Source organism: Prenolepis imparis, unplaced genomic scaffold, assembly GCF_030444845.1.
Source record: "Prenolepis imparis isolate NDT839.2.m4 unplaced genomic scaffold, iyPreImpa1.0 SCAF_9, whole genome shotgun sequence".
NCBI lineage: Eukaryota > Metazoa > Arthropoda > Insecta > Hymenoptera > Formicidae > Prenolepis > Prenolepis imparis.
In genome coordinates this window covers 3,287,855-3,312,359 of record NW_028141167.1, presented here as the reverse complement: position 1 = coordinate 3,312,359, position 24,505 = coordinate 3,287,855, and the positions used below count along the sequence as shown (strand labels likewise).

Genomic DNA, 24,505 nt, shown 5'->3' with positions numbered 1-24,505 from the left:
TGTATATTTTTAATGTGTGTATAAAAAAATTTGTTCTAATTTTTAATAATTTATTTACAAAATAAAAATATTTTGTTTCTATGTAATAAAAATGAATTATATTTATGTCAGCACATAATAATAATGCCCTAAAACTCCTATCTTTACCTATGCTGTTAAGATAAAATTTACGTTCAATATCATTTTAAATAATTTTTTTATGTCTCTACATAATAATAATGTTTCCGAATAATTTCTTTATTAATTTAAAATCAGAAATTCAATTTTAGTTTTGTACTTAAAATGTTTGCTATTAAAAAGTAAAACGGCGTGCCATAATAAATTTTAACTTTAAAAATCGCGCGACTGCAATAACAACACGACCTTAAAATCTATATATAATCATGTTCTTGCTAAGATATTTGTTTGAAATATGATATGGTTATAAATGGATCTTAAGATTCCATTTGGTACTCACAAAATCATATTTGTATTTCCAACTCAACTGAGAAACTCAAATGAAATTTACTTTGGAACATAAGCTTAACTTCTCCCTCTGATACTATTCAGTAGTCAATTCTTGAGAAAAAGTCTCAATAATTGTTCCGTTTCGTGTAATCAATAATGTGGGGGCGGATTGATTTAAGGACTTTTTGTAAAATATTATTGTTTGAGTTATTGTTTTGAAAGTTTCTAAAAATAAAATTAGAAAAAGCAGCAAAAGCAATAAAGATTGATATTACATTACCAAGTGGACAAAAATCTATAAATGAAAAAGAGAATTTAATTACTCCATTTCTTACTTAAATTTAAATAATTTATATTTAAAATGTAAATTATTGAATCGTCTTCGCGTTTAAAATATAAAATTTCACATTCTGACAATGAGTATTTTATTTGAACGTACAAGATTTTAAGACGAGATTCAAGTAACGAATACAGGTGTAATGATCGTCGATCATGTCGGGACTCGTAGCTTCTATTCTCAAACCAGCAATCGTGCGTGGATACGGACGCGTGTAATGTGAAGGTTCATCGGGAATCAATGACGCGAGAAACGAGGCTATTAAACGATCGAGTCGAGCACCGTCGAACCAAATCCGTACAGCTTGTACAGTCGTAGCTCGTCAAATTCTCTCGGGGAATTCAACCTGTTAGCGACCATCTTTATAGTCAGTTAATCGGCATCAGTAACCGACTTCGAATAGGAAAGGGACAATTCCAGAGAGAGCAAGCTTGATGTCACAGTAGTTACCGAGATATTCAACGTAAAAAATTCAAAATTATTCAAAGCGCATAAATGTCAAATTATCATAAAAAAAAAAAAAACAAGAAAATTGTTCGAAAATTACGTCCTAATTTCGTAACTGTGGCGTTAGATATTGGAATATTTTATACGTAGAGCTGAAGAATTTTCTCAGAGGTATTGGAGAGTTGAAATAATTTTAATTATTTTCAGAAAAAAAAAAACGAAGCGGAGTTATTCACACTATTTTTTTCTTCTTTTCCTCGACAGAATTCCGAGAGGCCTTCAGGTTGTTTGACAAGGATGGCGACGGAACTATTACTAAAGAAGAACTCGGCAGGGTTATGCGTTCCTTGGGACAATTTGCGAGAGCGGAGGAGTTGAGAACCATGCTTCAGGAAATTGATATTGACGGTGAGCGACAACTCTTTATTATCAATCTGCTAGAGATTATATAGTAAAGTTAAAAAGTTGGGATTGTGCAATGTTTCTTCCCTCTGACCGCTTCAATTCTTCGCGAATATTATCGTGAGAGGCTGCGTTTTCATCGCGCCACGCGTTTTAAGAGATTACATTATATTATCGAACAGATGCATAATTATTGGCAATTACTGCTGCATTTGTCCGATTATTATGAAAAAGATGAAATTAGAATCATCTGGTATGTGATTCGTATATTTATTATTTGTTTATTTATTATTCCGAATCATTCGACGAAGATTTAAATTCTGCAATTTATTGATACTGATGTAACGTTGTGTATTTATATGGATTTATCCAATTAATATAAATAGGCAGAAATTAGACTAATTTACGCAATGTAATTGTATTTGACATTTCAATCGTTGAATGAATTTAAACGCTGAATTCTATCAAAACGCATGATATTGATCATCGTGCGATATTACATGATATCAACGCCTTTTGTTCTTTTCCGACAATCCATGCATTTTGAAAATTCCATTTCACATACCACATATTGCTGGATGAATAGATTATATAGATAATGGTATAATATCCGAGAAAAAAAATACAGATTGACCAATAAATATTCACGAATAAAATAGAAAACATGAAAATAAATTGAAGGACAAATCTCCACATTTTGACCAATAACTTTATCAATACTTGTTCATAATATAACATGAAAATGCACTTTATAATATATAACATGAATAAGCTCAGATGACTTGATATTATATTATATATTACATTATAATAATAATAATAACGTTAAATCACGCGTTATTCTCATCTCTCGTTGGTGTGCCAAGATTAAAGATTTAAAATTTAAATCATAAAGCAGTCGGTGCCCCTATGTACTGTGCCGCAGTTTGCGCAACGAAGCGAACTGCTAAAGTAACAGGGATGAGTATCGCTCCGAAAGTTTACCGTCTTTTCGCGTATCCGCCATCGGCCACGTAAAATTTCGTGCCCGTCGGCAAATCGCCCTTAATTGCAGTTAATTCTCACGAACACCATTTCCCCAACGGCCAAGTTCTTGCCCAGGTGAAACTCTTTATTATAAACGAATCCTCCATCGAGCTGACTTATATATATCTTCCGTCTTTCTCTCTTATATTTGATTTCGCAGATTCTTCTTCAATTTCGCCCAAACTCTATCCTTTTATATCTTTTACCGTATCCAATTTTGCGTTACCCTCTGCGACCTGTCCGAGGTAGGATTTATGGAATATCTTTGGAAAAAGAAGGAAAATTCGTTGTTATTTACACGGTGCGAATATCGTAGTTTGGAAAACTTTGCCGATACTTTTTGGAGCAGAACATAGCTTTTTCGGAGCAAAATAAGCAACAGTGGAAAAAATAGGATCTTTTCGATCGTATTATTTAAACATAATTTTAGATTTTAGACGCGTTGAATTATTTTTATCAAATGGCAACGACTTTCACATATAATAGAGAAAGTAAATTATTTATTTATTCGTAAAATCTGCGACGTATTATGACTAATGAGGAAATAATTATTATATATTATTTGTATAATGATGATATTATCATAAATGTGTTTTATAAAATTGAAACTATTGAAATTTAACATTTTATAATACGCGACCACTCAATACTTTCCTCGAATATTTGTTATTGATGATTCGACGGAAGCAGATCGGCGGTATTGACGCCAGATGGTACAAGTCCTTGTACCTGTTGCTAGTCTGCGTTACAGTGGTGCGCTATTACGGTCATACAGACATTTTCTCTCTAATCAGGAAAATTACGAAGTAAAATCCCCGTATCGAAAAACGACCGTTCTCGTTGCTCTTCGAAAAACAACTCGACAAAAACGAGTTCCGAAAATTTCGTGCTTCCAGGCTGTATTGCGTTTTTGCGACAAAAGGTCGGTCCGCGAAAGGTATTATTATTAAAATTTGCATGGAGAGATATATCGCGCGGATGTAAATCGAAGTCCACCCATACTCGAAAGAGTGAAATAATTACGTCGCGGAGGTAAATCGTTTCGAAGAGACGAGACGAGTTAAAATTCCATGGGAATGGCAGTCGCGCGCGCGCTGCTTTTTGAACGGATTCCTGAAAGTGATAATAATTCCGCGATCTCGGGGATTAACTCGGCGGCGGGAAGAGATTCCCAAGTTTAACCCTGAAGCCACCCGACATCCCGGTAATGTTCTGGAGTGGCAAGCAAAGAGGGGATTTAACGGTCCGACACGAAAGAGAAATATTCTCAGGATTGTACAAAAATCGCGGTCGTAAAAAGGACCGAGCGGCGGCCACCAAAAAAAAAATCTCGATAATCGTCGATCTTCGCCATCTCATTTTGCGGGATATTTCCGAGGGAAATTACTTTTTCCTCATTTGAAAACCGCTCGAAAATATCCGACGTATTTTTTTCTTTTTTACGAGATACAATTTCGAATCGCGCGTGAAATTATCCGTCCCTACGCGCCACATGTAATTTTACTGTAATGGATGATAGCAATAGCCACGTCTACGTGGATAAAACCATGGAAAAAGAGCGGTGTTCATCATTTTAACTCCGATGTTTTTACTGATAACATTTTTTTGTTGCCATGAAGACACTAGGATCTTCCCACGTAATATTCTTTCGTATTGGCATTTCTTATATGAAAATGAGTTCCCGACCTAGTCACGTGGTTCACGTTGTTGCTAAAAGGATATGTTGCTAAGAAAAAAAGGAGAGAAAAGAAGAGAGAGAGGGATGGACAGAAAAAGTTGGCAAACTTTGCTATACTATCAGATAGATTGTGCGCAAATTTAAGAGTTTTTTTTCATTTTTTTTGTTTTGTTTTGAAGAAACTCCATTTTCGTAGATTACAAGGTACTGCATTGACGCCATCGTCTGTACATGTTTATGGTAGTTCGTTATTCTTGAAAAACACTATCGCCTAAATAGCAGACATAAAAAAATTATCTATATATTAATATAGCTCATATATTATTCGAAGAGCAGATACAAAAAAATATACAGATATATATTTTTAGAATAATACATTTTTAAATAATTAAAAATTTTCAGAGTATGAATTTTAACTTTGTTGCTCACTGTATATTTTATATTGCACAGCGTAAAATTTTTTAAGATAATTAAAAATTTTTTATTTGGCAAAATTTTATTTCACGAAACATAATTATGAAAAGTTCGGCGTAACATCGCCTGAAAGCGAGGAGTCTATTGTATTTAGAGATTCTATTCTGACGTTTTCGCACAAAAAGCGTATCATTATCGTTATACGGTTATCACGACCAATGTAACTGTTATTGTTACTGCAGTTATTAGCACAGTGAATGCTGGCTTTTTTTATGGCAAAGGTTCATTCGTGAGGATTTGTGCATTATTGTACGAGCGGCCGGAAGAGCGTTTCACGAAAACGTTTCGTTTAAGTAATCGATCTTTCTCGCAAATGAGATACGATTGCGAACGGGAAGCGCGGCCCTTATTTAGTTCGCCAAACTAACGAGCGAAGAACTGTATTAAGTAGACGCTTTATTCCCTCGTCTACGTATTCGAGGGCGATACGTCAAAACAAAGCGATATTTAGATTCCGGACGAGTAATTTGCAGGAAGTTAATTTGTTTCTCTTTCCACGCGTAATTAATTCTTCGATAGCTTTAATAACGCTTTAATTAACTCCCCCAAGCTTTTCAAGATTGCTTGAAATTACGCAACTACGGAAAATGCATGATTTCATCGTCTACGACCGTCATGTGTTTATAGCTCTTTATTCGCTCGCCGTCCCTTTTTTCTCGATGACGCGCACAATATTTCAATATTTTATATATACATACATGCGTACAAACATGTGTGTATATGTATGTAATAGCTGTGTATGTATTACAGATGTTTACATCGCGTCGTACAGAGTGAGTTAAATGAAAACGAAACTAATCTGCGCCATCAGTGCTACCGCAGAATCATAAATGTAATTTCTATGTATAAAAAGAGAGAGCGAATGATGTATCTACATGTACGTTTCATGCTGACGTTTTCGTTCATTATATAGGCGGCCAACACATTGACAGCTTTAGGTCTATGAATATATCTCGAAATGAAAGTCACACTAAGAGGTTCTTCGTTTGATGGTAATTAATATCTATGCTAAGTATACGCGCGCACTATTAACACACACACACACACACACACACATAGACATCAATAAAACAGGCCGCATTTAATGTTGGCAAAAGGCAGCTTATGGTAGTTAATAAGCTGGAATTAGATTTCAACAGCTTATTAGAGCAAGACTATTCAATAACCGTGACATCTTTGACACGTACTCTGCTTGCATTATTTAGACTTATTGTTAGAAAATAACTTGATGAGGCTGTAGGATAATCTGACAAGGCGATGTCAGATTCTATTTGTACATTAACGTTGAGTTGTCGCGTTTTACATTAACATATCTGTTGAGAAACGTTAAATAAGAAGCAATCAGAAACATACAAATAATTAGTTAAGTAAATTGACGAAGAGAAATGAAATAAAAATTGAGAGAGTATTTAATATTTATAGATACATTTAATATTTATAGATAATATTTATAAACTAATAAAAACCCAATTAAAAGCATTAGGATCTTTAAAAAAATCATCTAAAGATAGGCAGAATATATAATGAGAAAGATACAGCAGAACTTTTACGAGTCAATCTTTTAGATATTGACACACACATATGACAATCGAATGTCAAGTATCGATACATCTCAAAATTGGAGCATACTTGCAAGATCGCTATTCGTTTTTAAAATGATACAATTGCGTTTGATTTACTTAAGCCGGCGTCACACGATGTACGTTTTTTTGTATGTTTAGCTTGTATGCTAGCTTGTCCCCTGTACGTTGCTTGGTTTGCTGCATAGAGCGTTGTATAAACACGTCACACGAAGTTGGTTTGCTGTATGAAGTGTTGTATGAAGACGTCGGACGAAAGAAAACGTCAAACGTCAATCATAGCTGGTTGATAGGTTTTGATAATTAAATAAAATATTTTAAAAGAGATTGATATGGAGGAACAACAGCTCCTGTATATAGTAAATGAAATTTTGCGACGACGGAGATTGGCTGCATTCGTGCTATTACTTCATCCCGAAATAAATACAAGAAATCGTAGAAACTATTTGTTCTTTATTCCACATTTTTATTAAAATATTAATATTCTGTCAAACGATTTTGACATATCATATCAACGGTGAAGATTGCATTGAATGAAACATTTCCGAAACGCTGATTGGTGCATGCAAGGAAACGAGCACGAAATAATGCACCGTAGCAAACATAGAAATCATACAAGCTAGACTTTCGCACTCAATGCATCGAAGTGTCTGGCATGCACAAGTGCAAGCACAGCAACGTACAAACTAGCGTACAGCTAATTATACAGAAAAACCTACATCGTGTGACGCCGGCATTAGGGAATGCGGATCTATATTTCCTAGGAATAAATTTTCGTGACTTTACGAGATTCTTAGGACCCTCTGTCTTTTCCCTCCCCATAGCGGACGTGATAAGCGGAACCGTTTGACGTCGTTCCGCTGCGGCAAAAGCGAAAGTTTTCAAGAAGTTCCGGCACGTACTCCCGGGGAGAACCGTTTTCGTTCCTCTCAAAGATTCATGTCGTCCCGATCGCATTACGGCTCCATCCACCCACGCGCGATCGCACAACTGCATCGCAGTTATAACTACGATGTCGTAAATTATCGTGCTATCGCGAGCGTATAAATCTGCATAAGACTTCGATTGTATTATACGTATACAAACGGATTGTAAATACGCACACGCGAATCGCGACGTTAGATCTCACACATCGGGAACGCCAAGTTAAATTATCGTTGATCGTATCGGGTCGAATCAACTCTCGGTAGCGGTTTACCTGCCTGGCTCTTCGGACTTTGCTCGTTGGTGTTCCCTGATAGAGCCGCTCTATGAATAACGTTGCAGGGACGCAGTCGCGAACCAAGTTATCGCAATCATAACTATTACATTGCTCCAGGGATTGATAGCGGAGTTAGGTTGCATATCGTATACGGCGAATAAGTTGACACCATCGTCCCTTGATACGTGTAATGGCCAACTTCTATGATAGTGGAGTAGATCGCGAGCGAATATATCTTCGTAAGCGAAATAAATTTTTCTCGATGTAAATAAAATAATAAATTCAATTAAATATATATTGCAGTATTAATTAAATTACTTAATATCGCGATAATGTACGCGATACCCATTTTGATACTTTCGGAGTAAATAGAGATAATGTCTTGTGTGTTCAAAGGACATAACTGTATTAATTAAACAGCGCATATCATCGTAATTAATTCTATAATAAAATAATAACATTATATAATTTGATATTAATTCGATTACGCACGCGCGACGCATTTATACTAAACTAAAAATAACTTGACATTTATGTGCACTAAAGTTGAAATTGACAACATTTCCTTTTCATTTACTTTTGTTTTAGCAAGCATTATGTTCCAACTCATAATTTTATTCACACGAAATAATTTAGATATAAATTATTATTAAATATAAAATAATTTATTTCTTAATCCTTTTTTTTGTTCTACATCTTTAAAATGTTTAATTTGCGTCAAGCAAAGAGAGTTTGCACAACTGTAGCTCACCAGTATTTTTGAGAGTTACATTTTTCTTCGTTCCTATTGTTAGATGATCGTTTTTTTTATTTCGAAACATGTAATATACATCAAGTTTGAGCGCGTTTACAACTATCCATCCAACTTCCGCTCCCGTTCGTCTTTCTATCGCTTTTATTCCGCAATATTAATTCTCCGGGAACATGCATCATTGTAACAGAGAGAAGAGCGATATATCGCTATATCGATCGATCTATTCGCGTATGGATCTTTCCTATCGGTGAAAACTAATAACGTTTCGCAAATATACCGTCTGGTTTTCGCGGATCGCCTTCGTTTCCATTGGTCTCTCGACGTATCGCAACCTAGATTAGCCTGTATATTGTTGTTTCGTCGCTTCGCTTTTTTTCATTTTTCCCTCTGCCTCTCTCTTTCTCTTTCTCTCTCTTTTTATATTTTTGTCTGTCGTTTTGCGTGTCTCAGAAGAGCGAGGATAACGTGACGCAATTGAAGTTTGCCTGATTGGCGATGCGAACCGGGAGGGATATCGGGGCTATTTACAATTTAGCGCTGTTTTTCATGCGATGATATTTGAAATCAGGGAGAACAAAAGGCGAGGGAATCTCAAGTGCTTCATACGCCGAGTTCGCGAGAGGTTTCATATCCTCGAGCGCGTGTCCGTCCCAGAATTAAATCCCGTTGGAAAATGATTTTCGTGCTAGATGTATGCGTTACTTAACAAACGAAACGAAATGACCCAACGCAATCGACGTGACATTCCAGAAGTCGAGAACCTCGGAAAGAAATAACAATGAGCGACAAGCCCTGGAAGAACGTCATAATGATGTTTGTCACTCTTAACAAGCACAATAACTATCGACTTTTTAATAATATAATCTGACACGCCTCGAAAAGCTGCAGCTACGAAATATCATCTTCCTTTTCTCTTCAAGAAAGTTCGCGAATTTATCGTCGTCGCGAAATATTGCTCGTTATGTAATTTGTTGCTTCTGTTAGGACGGATACAAACGAGGCAGCTGCCATACGATTTACGTAAAGTGATATCGTTATATCGGAGCGCGGATTTAATGAGAATTTTAACGACTGCATAGGAATGGACAGGGGAAAAAATGAAAAAAAAATTATATATAGAAAGGCAAGAAAAAAGAATGATAGATGCAATCGGACAGATATGAGAGCGGGCTCTCGCGAAACGAAGCTAATTCACGCTTTTTTTGTATCGTATGGACGATATACGATGGTGAAAAAGCTCGAAGCCCATCAGCGTTTTCGACTATGCCGGACACGTGACCGTGACATTCGTAATATGCCAACATCGCGGCCTTCTTATCGGATTATATCGGATCTTATCGGATTGATCCGCCGGAGAGGCACCTCTCCGAGGCGCACACATAGGAGGCTGGCACGATTCCTATCTCCTGATTCCCCTCGCTCCCTTCCTCCCTCTCTCGAGTTACGCCTATGGAATTTATCCGGAATCCCGGCCGGGCCCCGGTATCGTAACACGCCAGTCAATTTGTATCCTCGCGCATACGTACGTACGTGGGGCATGTAATACATGGGGGTATAATACACGCGACGAATCCGCTCTATCAGAAAATGCCCGAGGGCTACACACAGGATCCTATATGTGTCATCGACGTACATATACACATGTCACCCATATTCGCCTCGTTCTATGGGTCTATCTGGAAATGGGACCGGGAATTATGTAGAACAGATCAATGATGGTAATCGCTAGCTTGATTAATTCTAGAGTGAGACTCCGCGAACAGGACATTTAATCTCTCGCAGCGATTAAATGTCTTCGCGCCAATTTTCATTCTGAATAATTGTATCTAATATTTACGCACATAACAATGTGTACAACAGGGTAGTTAAATTAATCGACCACACTAGCCAATGAATTTGTCTAAGTTATTACTTTATCGACCATATGGTTGTGGTCTTTATAAAGTATAACTTGAAATTATTAATTACAAATGTGTACAATTTTTTTAAAACCATACATTGCACTGTTAGTTGCAACATTAGATAATTTTTCGTAGCATAAAATGTTGCTGTAATAATAACATAAAAAAAAATTAAATTAAGCAATATGATTAAGAGGTCTTGTAATTTCAATGATCCTTTCTTAATAAGAGTGATGTCTCGCATAGTTTCTCTATACCAAAAGCTCAAGAAAATTTACTGTGCTCGCTGAAGGTTGAACATCTTATTCCGCTACGCAAATGAAGATGTCAACTTAAATAACAAATAAAACAACGCACAAGAGAAGCCGGAGAAGAACCGAAAAGCGGAATAGTCACGTTTCGCGCGATTCGACGCGCATCGTAAACCATCCTCGCGCATCTCTCAACGTATCTCCGTTTGTGCGCGAAATGTTATTGCCGGCGAATTTGCAAGAGAGCGCGGGAGTAATATACTTTACGTTTTGCCGACGCTATAATACACTTTATGTTCTCATCCTCGCGTAGTATAGAGACCTATATCGTATAGTTCGCGTTTACACGCTTTCAAACTATCTCGCGCACGCGTCATTGTTGCGTGCGTGACGTCGCATGCACATGCAAACGTGCGATTCGCATGCAGACGCGCAAGAGGAATCTGGAGAGAGGAAGAGGGCTTTTAGAACCGACGTATATGTGGTACGCGCGTCGCGGAATCCCAAGGCGACGCTCCTCGGCATTATCGTCGGCTAAATCCCGTTTACACCGACAGTTATCCCCGGCTAAAATCCGCTTAGGCTACGACGCAGCCGTCGACTGCAGCCGGAAATCCGGGAATATGTCGGGACGCCTCTCTCTCGCGCTCGCTGCAAATGAGTACTTGGATTTTAAGAGACGCGCGCGAGACGATCGCATCCTCGGTTTTGTCGGATCTTTATCGGAAATCGTCGAAAGAGACTGTCTGACGCATATGGCATTTACGCGAGTTTCCTTCGCGACACACTTTCGTATACTGTATATTTTAAACAAATATTCAGGAGTGACACGCGCGCATTTTCCGCAATTACTTATGTCAGAATCATCCGCAGATAGAAGGAAAATTCGGGAGACTCCTTCCGGAAATATGTCAGTAAATAACAGATTCACAGAGAAATTGACAGGTAATACTGACACTGCATTTTTGGAGTTCTTTTTTCTGTAGACGCAATAAAAACTAGAAAGGCGCAATATAATATAAATAGGTAGATAAAAAGTGATAAAGAAAAAATATTAATCACGTTTGAGAATTTGTATTATTGCACTTTTTTGTAAATCTAAAGACGGCTGTTAAATGTACTGTATACTAGCAGAATAAAGCTCGCCCTTCAATCTTCTTGCAACTGTGTAGAATAGGAGTTTAACGCTGCATCTTACATTTCCTTTGAACCAAATGTTACTGATAGGAACTTATGGACCGTAGGATAGAATTGTACTCGGCAGCGATAACTTTACTATTAGAAACTATGGAGTAGAAATTCGGAACAGGAAGAAAGTTGCAAAATCATCCGGTATCTAAAATCTCGATGTAGATAATGATTGTGAAATGTTGATGATAAATGCTTAATTTGAAACTTAATTTATTTATTTTGAATTTTATTTGCTTAAGCATTGAATACTGAATTTTTATCTATTATGATATTGCAACAGATTGCATAATTAACAATAGTTGTAGTAAAATTCATTAACTTATCATTACGAAAGTATCCTTCTTTTCTCCGTGCATTAATGATTTAACTGCATCACGCACATCGTCTTGTATAAAAGTTTTAGTTTCAACAAAATGTTTGTGTCAAAATGCTATTAATTTTCTCAAAATAAGAAAAATTTTAATAAGATAAACACATTTTTTTAAGTCACTAAAAAGAAAGCATTAATAAATTAATATATCAAAATTACATTATAGTACAAAGTTTCTGAATATATTAATTAGTCTCATTCTTTTGAAATATAATTATACATTTATTAAATTATTTATATTATAAATTTATATACATTCATATATAATAATTATTAAATTACAATTTTTTAAATATAATAATAATATTGACATCTAAATAAAATTGAGTTCTTAATTCTAATCTTTTCCTTGATTAGCCAGTGTTATGCGGCACTTACGTAATTACAGCATAATACGCGACTTCATCACTTGGGCACAATCACGTGTGACGCGGCTAACGCGAATCTATCTGCAGCTGCGCAGAAATTGGCTCGAGGGATGGCTGACAGAAGCGAAATGGATTGTAAACTGTACATCGCGCGTTTATTTAAAGGCGGTCAAATTATGCAAATTAGCCGGCGCCAATCGAATCGTTCGATTTCGATGCGGGCGATGCTCGGGGGTTTCATTCGCACGCTATTGTGATTTAGTTGTCCCCAGATAATCTCGAATGTCATCCACCAATTCGATTTTCCTCAGCCACAATCGATTGTCGCTTCCCGCCCGATTACTTGTTTGCGAGTTTGCGTATTTTTATTTCGTCTCCTTTCTCCGCCGCATCGTTAAATTAACAGAATAAAAAATATTGGGTGAATAAAATAAAACAAACAATGCATATGAATGCATCTATTTATTGAAAAATAAAAGTTTGCAGAGAAAAGTGTATGAATTATATAATAACTTTATATACACGGTTGTATTTTAGGATATTAATATCATTATCTATTGTGAGAGATATTGCGATGATATTTACAAACAAATACTTAAAAACACAAGGTAAATATACTTTGTAGTAAAAAAATTTTTTATGAAATGTATATATTGTTAAAATTTTACTCTCTTCCTGTTTTTACTTTACAAAAAATATTTTTGTTTCTATTTTCTGCTAAGAATATTAGTTTCTTTTGTTCATATAACTCATTATTTTAATATTGCTGCTGCCGAGATGAAATTTAAATTACCTTTAAGATAACAATGAAGAGAACGAAAGTTTTTATATTCATTAAATCGACATCGTAGATGTAGATGAAGGAATTACAATGGCTCTTTTTAGGCAAACTTATACTAACGAGAATTCCTAAAAAAAAAAAAAGGATCGTAATTAAGCGTAACAACGCATTAAGAATCCGTTTAACTTTATATAGAGAATTCTCTTATTAAAGCCACGAGGAAGAAGTCGTGGCTTTTCACGCAAGAAATTTTGCATGCAAGGACATTATTCTGAATCACGAGATGTAAAGTTCGTTCATTTCTGCACTCTCCTTATGTCTTTGTGTGAACATTGTCGTGTGCTCTCCTTTTAATGGCGCGTGTAGCGATATAAAAGGATGGTTGCAAGGATGAAAAGTATTTACGTTGCGAAATTATTTTACCGAAATGCGCCAAGAAAATCTCTTGCGTTCGGATCGACATGAATTGCCCGCTAAATGTATAACACATCTCTATAACTACATATAACATTAGCGGAACTGGCGAAAGAGAGAAAAAACAACAAAATATGCAATTATATTTATATCTTTCGTTGAATCAGTTTATTCATTGCTGAGGAAGAAACTGAGAAGAGTTCTAAAAAAACCCGAGTGTCTAAATTAAAAATGATTTAATTTCTTTAATCAAAAGGTTTCCAGTTCTCCTGGGGAACTTGGAAATGTTGGCCCTGCATTTAAATGACGAAGAAAGTTTTCTATTTCTGTGCAATCAGGACTTTCTGTATTTTACATGCACAATTAAATTGCGCATTTAATTAAAGATTGTGAAATTTATTGTGAAATTTATTATTGTAATTTATTTTGAAGAATCTTATATGGATTATACAGATTAAAAAAAAAATAATTATTAGAAAATATTAAATACCTTTCATAATTTTATTATCTCTGAAATTGACATTTTTAATTCCATCGTATCATTATTTTATTTCATTATCTTTGAAAAAATATTCATCGTAAATTTTCATCAGAATTTACTTTTTATATATTTATTTATATATTTTATATATATATATTTTTTTTATATTTATATATTAATTTTATATTATTTATATTTAATGATTTTCATATAGCTTTAACATGATTTTTTTCAGGTGACGGAAACGTCAGCTTTGAAGAATTCGTCGAGATCGTGAGCAACATTGGTGCAAACACGGCTGCTCCCTCGGATCAGGATCAGGAAGAACAAGAATTGCGAGATGCCTTTCGAGTGAGTACAATAATTGCAATTTTGCGTCATTCGTTTTATTTGAATCTCCCGATCGCGTGACCGGCCGCTTTTTCGTCCTGGATTTGTTCCACGCAATTGTTAGATAAATTCTAGCCGCGGCTTTACGTAGGTAGAACACGCTAATGTCGAACAAGGAGTATTTTCTCGTAGACTAGGCAATTTCGATCGGATTACCGGGATCCTTTTCGGTCAACTTCCTCTTTATATGAGGCAAGTGAGAGGATTTGCTCCAACATCCTTTCACGAGATGATAGAGCCTGCTTCTTTCGCGGGAGACTAAAAGATAAGACGACAGCTAGCTTGCAAATTACGCCCTGGCGGCTCTTTAGGGTACATTGTTCACAGAATGCAAAAGTTCGTAATGGCCAAGCGACATGCACTGTGAATACTTGAGTGTTTTATGCATACCTTATGCATCACGTTAATAAGTTTTCCGCTACGCGCATGTTTTATGGTTGAAGGCGAGACATTTGATCAATCTTTATCGTCAAGTGTATCTCTTAATCTTTATTTTTTGAGAGTTTAAAATTCGAGATCGTTACTTTTAATATGAATAACAGAACCATTCAGATAACTTTCTAGATTAATTACGGTCCATTGATACGGCGGACTTTACGTACATTTAAACTCCTTAAATCTGTTCAAGATTATTTTATGATTATATCTTAATTATTTCGAAATCATTTAATTATTACAATTTCTTCAACATCTTTTATATTTTTCCTTGTTGACATTTTCTATTTTATTTATTTTATTTACTGTAATAATATCGATACGATCTTATTACTTCGGATATGAATTGTATATATTCTTAACATTGGAGGGGACTTGGGTTCACATAATAATAAATAAATATTAAATAAATAAACGAGCATATATATATATATATATATATATATATATATATATCTCGGATTTATACGAAAAAGTTTGATTCGCGAGATGATCATGAAATAGGGATCAGAAAACTGAAACTCCGAGCTCAATGGGGTTTCCGGAGAGTGCAATTCTCGATCTTTCCGTAATAAAATAAATTCCGATCCCGGGTTACCTACCCCTCATCGAAATTTCCGACACGGTTTATCGTGAAAAATGTATATAGCGTTCGACGACATCGACCCCATAATACTCGCGATTACATATGTATAATGCGGTTATTTAAAGTGACAGAAGTGGGAGGATGCGAGAAATAAAGAAAATCTTTACACGGTATCCCTGCACGCGAAACCCACACGCCATAAAAGCGGCATAAAGTACGTATTATAGATATATATATATGTGTGTGTATATATATATATATATATATATATATATATATATATATATATGCATACATGTACATATCGTGAGTAAAGAATTCGATAAATATTTCGACTAGAAATTGCATACAATATTTGCGCCGCTTAAAACGAAATTGCACGTAAACTGTCATCGTTTTTAAGGAAAAATTTCGCTTGTTACAGGAAGAAAAATATGTGAGTAGGTGGAAGTTTTTTTAACTTATTTTATTTCTCAAGTTTCTCCATTGCGTATACGTTTTATGTGCTGTAAATCAGAGTGGATAAAATTAATATAATCAAATATGAAAAAAAATGAAAATTTTTCGGTGAAAAAACTACACAAGTATAATTTAATTTTTCAAATGTTAATTGATAGATTTAGGATCTACTTCATCGAATCTCGGTAATAGCGATACGTTATAAAAACATTTTAATCGAAGTTATATGCTGACTTTATGGGTGCAAAACGTTGAAAGATGATAGGATCGTAAAGTTTTACGTTTTACTGCTTCTTATCAACGAAGATATTCTTCTATGAATAATGCATTTGCCCGTGATACATGTACCTTTCGCTTTACCGTTAAACTATGGATAAATCGGGATCAGCACAAAATACTCGGCACATTTAATGCAGCACGGCTCTCTAAACCGTTGTTGCAAGAAAAATGCGCTCTACGATTCGATCGCGTAAAGTTACCAGTTTTAATTGAAATTGATCGATTAAAAAGTTCGCGTTAAGCGCGATTCTTTTAACGAAATTGGATAGTTTAACGTTAACATACTTACGAAAAATACACAAATAGTCTTCCGTCTGCGCGAGAAAAATAAATATCTTAAAAATATCTAAAGACGCGAGTGGAATTTATCCAAAGTCTGTAAAAGTTTTCCAATGAAGAAGATAAATCTAAGGAAGAGAAAAGTTTGTATAAAGAGATAGGTTCGGAAAGATATATACGAAAACGGGCGGGATACCTTGTCTTGAAAAAATGGTGAGGAAAGATGTTACGTCGGGACGACGGAAAACACGGAGTGTCGACTTCACCAGAAGTGCACTCGATCGGTGTACGGTCCCCTTACAAGTACCATTGGTATTTGTTCGGGTTACCTTACCAGATCGGTTGGCAGTAGTCACCGCCAGATCCTATTCAGTTCCGGAGAAACGTACGACGCTTGATTTTACGGAATACTGAATCTAATTCGCGCTGACCTCGCCTCCACGAAGACGAGTGTGTTTCGGCATTCTAACCGAATCGAGAAACTCCGTAGAAAAGTCGTATAAGTGTCGTAAATCTTACAACAAGCGCGCAGGATGTAATATATAGCCGTAAACTCGCTTTAGAAACGAGGTTTTTTTTTTTTCTTTTTTTATCAGTCGAACACCTCCAGGATTTTATGTTTCAATATATGCCGATAGATCTCAAGACGATTTCAAATCAGATTTTTCGGTTGAATACATTCCCTGGATTTCATTCTACGCGAGTAGATCCCGAGACGTTTTTGACGGATTTTTCAATCGAACAGATCCTGCGGTTTCGAAGCGCGCGAATAACGAATTTCGTGACGTTTTTGACAGGATCCTTTTGATTTAAAGCGGGAGTGGCAGCGAAAGTTATGGCGATAAAGCAATTCTGATTCGCGATTGTCTCCGCGAGGAGAAGCGATTGTAATAATTCCATTCAAAGTCGCTAAATTTCGGAAAGTTTATTAAGATTGAGAGGGACCAAGCGAGGAGACAAACGTCAGCCGATCCCGATTATATTACTCATTGAACTTTCTGCCGCGTAAGCAAATGAGCATCCTATAATTATTCGCAAAGTCATGTCGGAATACAGGGACGCGATGTTTACTTTAGATTCTTCCCCGATCATCCTTTTCCTTCCCGCGGGCAGAATTTCCCCTTTATAAACATTCTCGTTTCTTCTTCGTAAAGAAGAAAAAGAAGTGGAAGAAGAAAACTTTTGTCTCCGACACTTCGCACGTGATACAATCACGGGGTAGATCAAACCAACGAGATTACGTCGTTTTTTTGGGAAAATCGTCGATTCTCCACAGAGTTTTATCTCGATTAAAGACCGCATTTGAACACGATATCGCTTTCGGGAATAAATGAGTTTCTCGTCAAAGTGCTCAAATAACCAATACAATTCGATTTACAGCGACATCTAAACAGAAGTTAAGTGAGATTTTATTTCCATGAATGATATTTAATTGAAATGGGAGCCTGATTAAATTTACAGTAATCACATCTGTTTATGTGCTGTTTTCGCAATTTAGCGCGTTGTGTATACACGCTGAGTTGACACGATAATACATTATTGAGAAGAACGTCATTTTAATTTGTTAATGAAAAAAGATATTACGTTATACAAAGTGTAAATACCGTGAGATCGAATAAAAATTATTTACACTTCTTATATTAAACGAAAATACCGAGTATACGCGATGATTCACGCATCTAAAATCAAATTCGTCGGAATTTCGCGAGTTTTGCACGTTGCATTGTGCTTAATATACTGCGTCTTGGCGAATGCGCCTTGGCTCAGGTTTATCTTGACTGACAATGGAAAGGACCTATACCCGACTCAGTTGCATCGTCTGGCTTCTATCCCGGAAATACTCCGAAAGATTGTAAACCTATCCAGATGGCTGAACACAGAATCAAAACGAAGTATAAAACCGGAATACAGAACTCGAGGTCTTAACAACGTGCCCGTTGCACATTTGCTTGCTATTCGACTAACCGACTATATTCCTGCCTAAGATCACACATAACACATTCAGATTAAATATGCTACGCTACTTAATTAATTCATCTAAATATTCTGCTCGACTAATTAGATCGAATTGACTCGCGATGAAAAAAGTATACAAAAACTGAGATCAAACCGCATCGATGACTTCGGTAGGTAAATAGTAGCGGTCTCGGAGCGGCTTAATTAATTCACTTTTCTAACTAACTCTTCGTCTCTCTCTATCCGCATATTTACTTCAAAAAGATCTCCGTTCTTCGTTGACAGCAGGAGAAAGAGATATAAAACGAACAGACCATTGCGCTCTTTTTCGTCAAACAGAAACGACGCTGGTAGGAACCGCGGTAATCTAATACGCGGAGTAAAAACGTAAAGCAAAAACGAGCAGCGCCAATTTCCCTCTGGGATCGCCTCCTTTTAACGCGCACTTTATTTCGAGCAGCTGCTGCGAGCTTCCTTACGCGAATATATCTTCGAGCTCCAGCAGTTTGGTAAAAGGCCGCGCTAAAAGTGCTGCAGGTTTCCTCTGAAAGAACGCTGGGGCTCTCCATTAACTGTACACAGTCCGAGCTCCGAAACATTCCCCACGTTCGTCTCGTTTCCGACAACGTCTTCTCCCCGAAGACTATTCTTCCCCGGAAGATATATGTCGCGCCTTCGAAGAACTACACGTTTTGTCCGACAAATTCTCATCTCGGCATTCATGCTCCATTCATCGCGCTTATTCGCAATCCGGTCACACATTTTTCCGTTTCTTACTATCGTCGACCAATATCCTTCCTTGTGAATCCAGATCCTGTGACCGAAAACGTGTTCGGTCCAGTCAGTCGAGAATCGCCCTCGTTTTCGCTGTGTCGACAAAGACCAAGATCTCGATCTCATGCTCAATATCCTCCTTCTCTTCTCTTTTTCTTCTTTTTCTCTTTCTCTCGATTTTTCACCTTCGTGCGATGTTTTTAATTCTTTTACGCAAAAGAATCTTTATTTATCTTGGATGTTCAGCTCGTGTGGATGATTAACGAAAGAATAATTGTATGTGGAAACGTAAGTTTATTTTTTTTTAATTAAGCTTTGTTTTAACTGCACTTTAGTCATATTTAATTAATGGAATTAATGCTCAATTATTAAAAGAAATATAATCTTGACACTTTATTACGTCAGAGTGGTGATCATTTTATGTAATTTTATTTTGTGCTATTTGTGCTATTTAACTTTTATTTGTATTATAGGAAGGAAATTTAAAAATAAAAGATTGAAACATTCCTGTAGTTAAAATCAGTTTTATTACGGTTGGCTGGACTTCTTTTGTTCTCGCCTCCATCTGTGTACTCGAGTCTCGACCTTTAAAAAGTGCGTATACACTTGTAAGCTAGCGAACAACGAACGAACGAAACGAAATCAAATTTATTTAAAACTTTCTTTGATCGTTCATGAGTGAATCGGATCAAATACTAATTGAATTCTACGAAAAAACATTTTGTTTCGTATTTATTTACTATGATGCACACATCTTCCGAATTTTAATGACGAAAATTCGCATTTGTTTGTTCATATACTTAATATATACACACATATATTCATATATCATAATATCTTAATACATTTTTGATAACAAGACTTTTATTATTTTTGGCGTTTGCTATTTTTTCGATCTAAATAATTTAGTAAGAATTCATTCCGCTCTCTTCGATTTCTTTGCATACGTTTACGTATAATATTTACGTTTATCAAATAAAATACTTGGCCAATTTTTCAATCGATTTTTACAATTAAATAAATTGTTATTTTTCTATAATATTTTAATTCTAAAATTGGCGATCTTCTCTTCAGCATTTTTCTTATACAATTAAAATTAAAGATTGATAAAACTAACGTGACTTCGCTTGATTAGTGGCGGTAAATAAACCGTCAATCTTCGCAAAACACATTTATAGTTGTAATCGATGATAGCATCGGGGAGTGACGAAGAAGCGAGAAAGAAAGGGATAAGAGAAAATCCACTCTAGGCGAGCTGGATAGCCGCTGCGTGATAGAAACAAGAGTGCCAAACTGTTACACCACAATACATTCTAATGACGTCTGCTTCGCAGAGGACTTTTCCCCTTGCTACGACTATTCTTTCGGATTGTCTACCGACGTTTCTCCCGAGCTACTTCTTTGTCACTTGTCTGGTTATCCGACGAATTCTCGCTGTGTCGGTGTTATTTTTCGATGTATTCCCTCTAACATATGCAAGTCGCTCTCTCGTTTTTTTTTTTTTTTTTTTTCTGACGAAATGCATTCGAAGCGTTTGCGTAAAGATCGAAAAATTCTACGACTTTTACAATCTTGATCAAAAGTGATATATACGGCATTGGTATAAATTTAACGGTGCGCATAATCAATCAAATATTGTAACTATGTTAGTTCTATATTAATATTTAATAAAATGTTTTATAGAGAATTACAATGAAAATTATTTATTAATAAAAATTTAATAAAAAGAATCTGTGAGATATACGATTAATTAAAACTTGAGTCGTGCAAATATATCATTTTTAGGACAAGATTTAAAAAAACTGAAATTTTTCGGAGACGTAGAAAGAGATGTGGAATGAGATACTCTGTAATAAAATAAAAATATAAATAACGAAGAAAAATGAGTTCTCAGGGACAGTACAATTTGTGATTCTTGTTACCGTGAATCTTTGCGCGAGTCATCTTATCGAATTTACTTTCAGACGATCTAATTGCCCTTCATTAAATTCCCGCGTTTCCACTGGTTCTGTCTGCTATCTGCCGTTTCTGAAGCTATTAATGTAGAATTTTTTTTTTATTAAATTCCTTCCTGGAGGAACTCTTTATTGTTCAAGGTTGTCCGCGGATTGTTTGACGTGAATTCTTTCATAGTCTCAACACGCATTCAGATACTGCCTGTCGCCGTAACTGCGTCGTTTTCCCTTATCTATGCGAATTATGTCAATCGTTCGTTTAGATTTTTCCTTAGGCACGCGCAAACGCATTATTTGGGCTTACAATAGAACGCGTCCAAGTTTAAATTTGTTCTAGTGACAGTTTGATGGCAGGATTATTGTGATATTTCGCAATTCTACAATACAAGATCCAGCGAACCTTTCTTTTCTTCAGCTTGCTTTTGTGTGCTTTTTTTTATTGCAAAAATATACATCAATTGAAGTTCTTTGATCATCAATTTCTGTTGAGTTTTTGTAAAAAAAAATTCTCAGATAATTTTCGGTTATTTAACAGCAAACTTGATTAAAAGAATTATTACTAATATATTTTATATTAAATTATCTCATCCTCAAGGGATTCGAAAATATTGCGACAATTTGCGACTATTCTTGAAATTTTTTGTAATGTTATACAAAAAATTCTTTGTATTCCACATTTATATAGAATTTGCTAACAACGAAATGCGATTCCGAGAGGCTCTTTCGGCTTTTTAAACTGCATAGCTCGCTAAAGTGTTTAACGATCGGGACATTGGGGTCAAACGCGATGTATTGTAGTTACAAAGTCGATATTTTAATCTCCGTGACTCGACCACCACCGTGACGCCACCAGATTGTATCATATCTGGGATAAAAGATGTGAAGGAGAAGAGGAAAATGAAGGAGAGAAAGCACCACCGGAAAACGTATAAAGGGTGCGGAAAACAAGCGGTCAGGATGCAAGAACAACTCGAAGGCAGTTGTAAAAAGGGAGGAAGAGGGTGGGCGATTCAACCGCAACCTGCCGAAGAGTATCGCGGATAGATAGTAAGATTTATGACGTGAGAAGAGAAAAGAGGAAGTTTTCTCGTGTGAGAAAGAGAGAGAGAGAAACGCGAGATTACATCGTGAAATAACGCCGAAGTTCGAAGAGATCTGGCGAAATCTAATATCCAAATAGTGTTGTATTTGCAATCTGAAAGACATTTATCTTGTATCAAAATCATGATTTTTGCAAGAGGCATATATCCGGAAATACCATCAATTTTAACTATCGATTTAATCGTTTCGGAAAGAGAGAGAGTCTTTCACTAACTGCGAGTATAAAAGGTTAAAATTGTTCTCATAGCACAAAGTCGAGAACACGAGATAAAAAAAAATGAAAGAAAGTATGCATGGCACGGAACGGCTCAAAAATTCGTAACAACAATTCCCTTGGGGCGAATAAAAAAAAAAGACAAACAGTATATACTAACAGCGAATACAACGTGACACGACCGCCAAGATAAAAGGAGCGAGAAAAACGAATATATAGTCTCGAACAAATGCAACCGTACAAAAACAAATAATAGCAATCGAGTGTATCCGCTGCAGGCAATATCGAATTGCAAAGTGCAAGAGAGAGTCGTTGAAGATTCGGGAATAGTAGCTGTTTTCACGGAGGTTCAATTGTCAAACCGCGAAAACGTCGGTGGTGAATGTTGCAACGCACAAGTCTTTTTTGTCGACGATATATCGATAGAACAATATTGTATATACATATATTCGGGAATTTTCAGACTCGTGATACGAATGCCGCAAAACTACGAGCAATCTGTAATCGTTCGTCGTTTTGAAAGTGCCATAATTCAAGTTTTAAAATATGTATCGTGAATTATAGCAGAAACGCGCTGACGTATTCCAGCGAAAGATTCAAAACTTGGCGTGGATAACTTTCGAAATGAAGACGAGAAAAAAAATAAAAAAAAACATTCCGAGAGAAAGAGAGAGAAAATTTAACACCGGCAAAGTGCTGCGAGCAGTTGCATTTCCTAAAAAAATTTAAGAAATTCCTCAGTTTGCATTAGCATGCTAATGAACGTGTTAATCGTGTAATATTTTTCTTCGACTCTTATCGGACAGGCAGTGTTACTACGGGGTAAAGGGAATGATTTATTTTTCGCATAATCCTTCGATTTAAATGTCTAGAGTCTAGAATAAGAGAAAAAGCAAACAGTACGTCCCCCTAACATTGAGATATGCAAATTAATGTCGTAAATCTATACAAATGTTTCATATGAGAAATTTAAAAGCGTATACGCATCATTTTATTAGCAAAATTAACATTCGTTATTTTCGTAGGGCAAATAAAAATATCAATTTCGCCGATTTTAAATATATGAGAAAATATATGTTTAAACTAGATGTTTTCAGTAAAGCAATTCAAACTTTACAATCAATGGTAGAACTAATAGTTAGAATTAAATTAATCATAACGAGAAGTACGCACAATTAATTAACAATTATAACTGTAATTAATTAATTTCGGTAATTAAATTGATGAATTTAGAGAACTGTTAATGCACACTTCTAAGAGAGAATGGTACGATGTAAACAAACCTTAACATCAATTAGTCGGAACAATCGAGTGGTCACTAAGCTAAATGATTTACTAATTGCTGTAACGATTGTCCAATTGCAATATCAGCCGACAGCGACGCATTAGAGATATGTATAACTAGAATAGTTGTCCGAAATTCTGATGAGAATAGCAATAAGAGACATCACTTAGGCCTATTCCACCTCGACGCGATATTTTCTTTTCCAACCTTCCATGTCCCATTTTCTTGGCACTTTCTCTCCTGACTTTCGTCGGAAACGGAACCACTCTGGTGACTTTCACCGAAGAAAAATGACAAATATCTGCCTATCTGTCGTGTTAGTTTTGAGCCGCACTGCAAAAATATATTTCGTCATTTTAGCTCGTGTTATCGCATTACAGGTATAGGTATAAAGATATAGTTATATTTGTGACATAGCAAGCTGATTGCTGTACTGATTTTTCTGGATAAGATATGTATATAGATGTGCCTTATAAAATTCACAAATTAAACGAAATTATATAAAGATTATATGTATTTTTTATACTTTTATATATTATAACATTTTATACATATACTTAACATACGTAAACTATATTTTTTCATATGTTTCGTATAAATTACATATATATTTGTATAAGATATATAGAAAAAATGAATCGCGAGGTTATTGTGATATAAGATTGAAGTACTCCTAAAAAAATAAATTG

The 24,505-nt window shown here is 35.6% G+C and overlaps 1 protein-coding gene across 3 annotated transcripts in view; it reads left to right on the top strand.

The window, feature by feature from the left end:
- The window catches only part of LOC145941092 (neo-calmodulin), a 60,579-nt gene that overhangs the window by 29,157 nt on the left and 6,917 nt on the right, over positions 1-24,505 (top strand). For all 3 annotated transcript variants that reach the window (XM_083046913.1, XM_083046912.1, XM_083046911.1), the window contains exons 3-4: positions 1,496-1,639; positions 14,339-14,454. In XM_083046913.1, the coding sequence (XP_082903039.1) occupies positions 1,496-1,639; positions 14,339-14,454 (260 nt within the window). The remainder of the gene's footprint in view (positions 1-1,495; positions 1,640-14,338; positions 14,455-24,505) is intronic.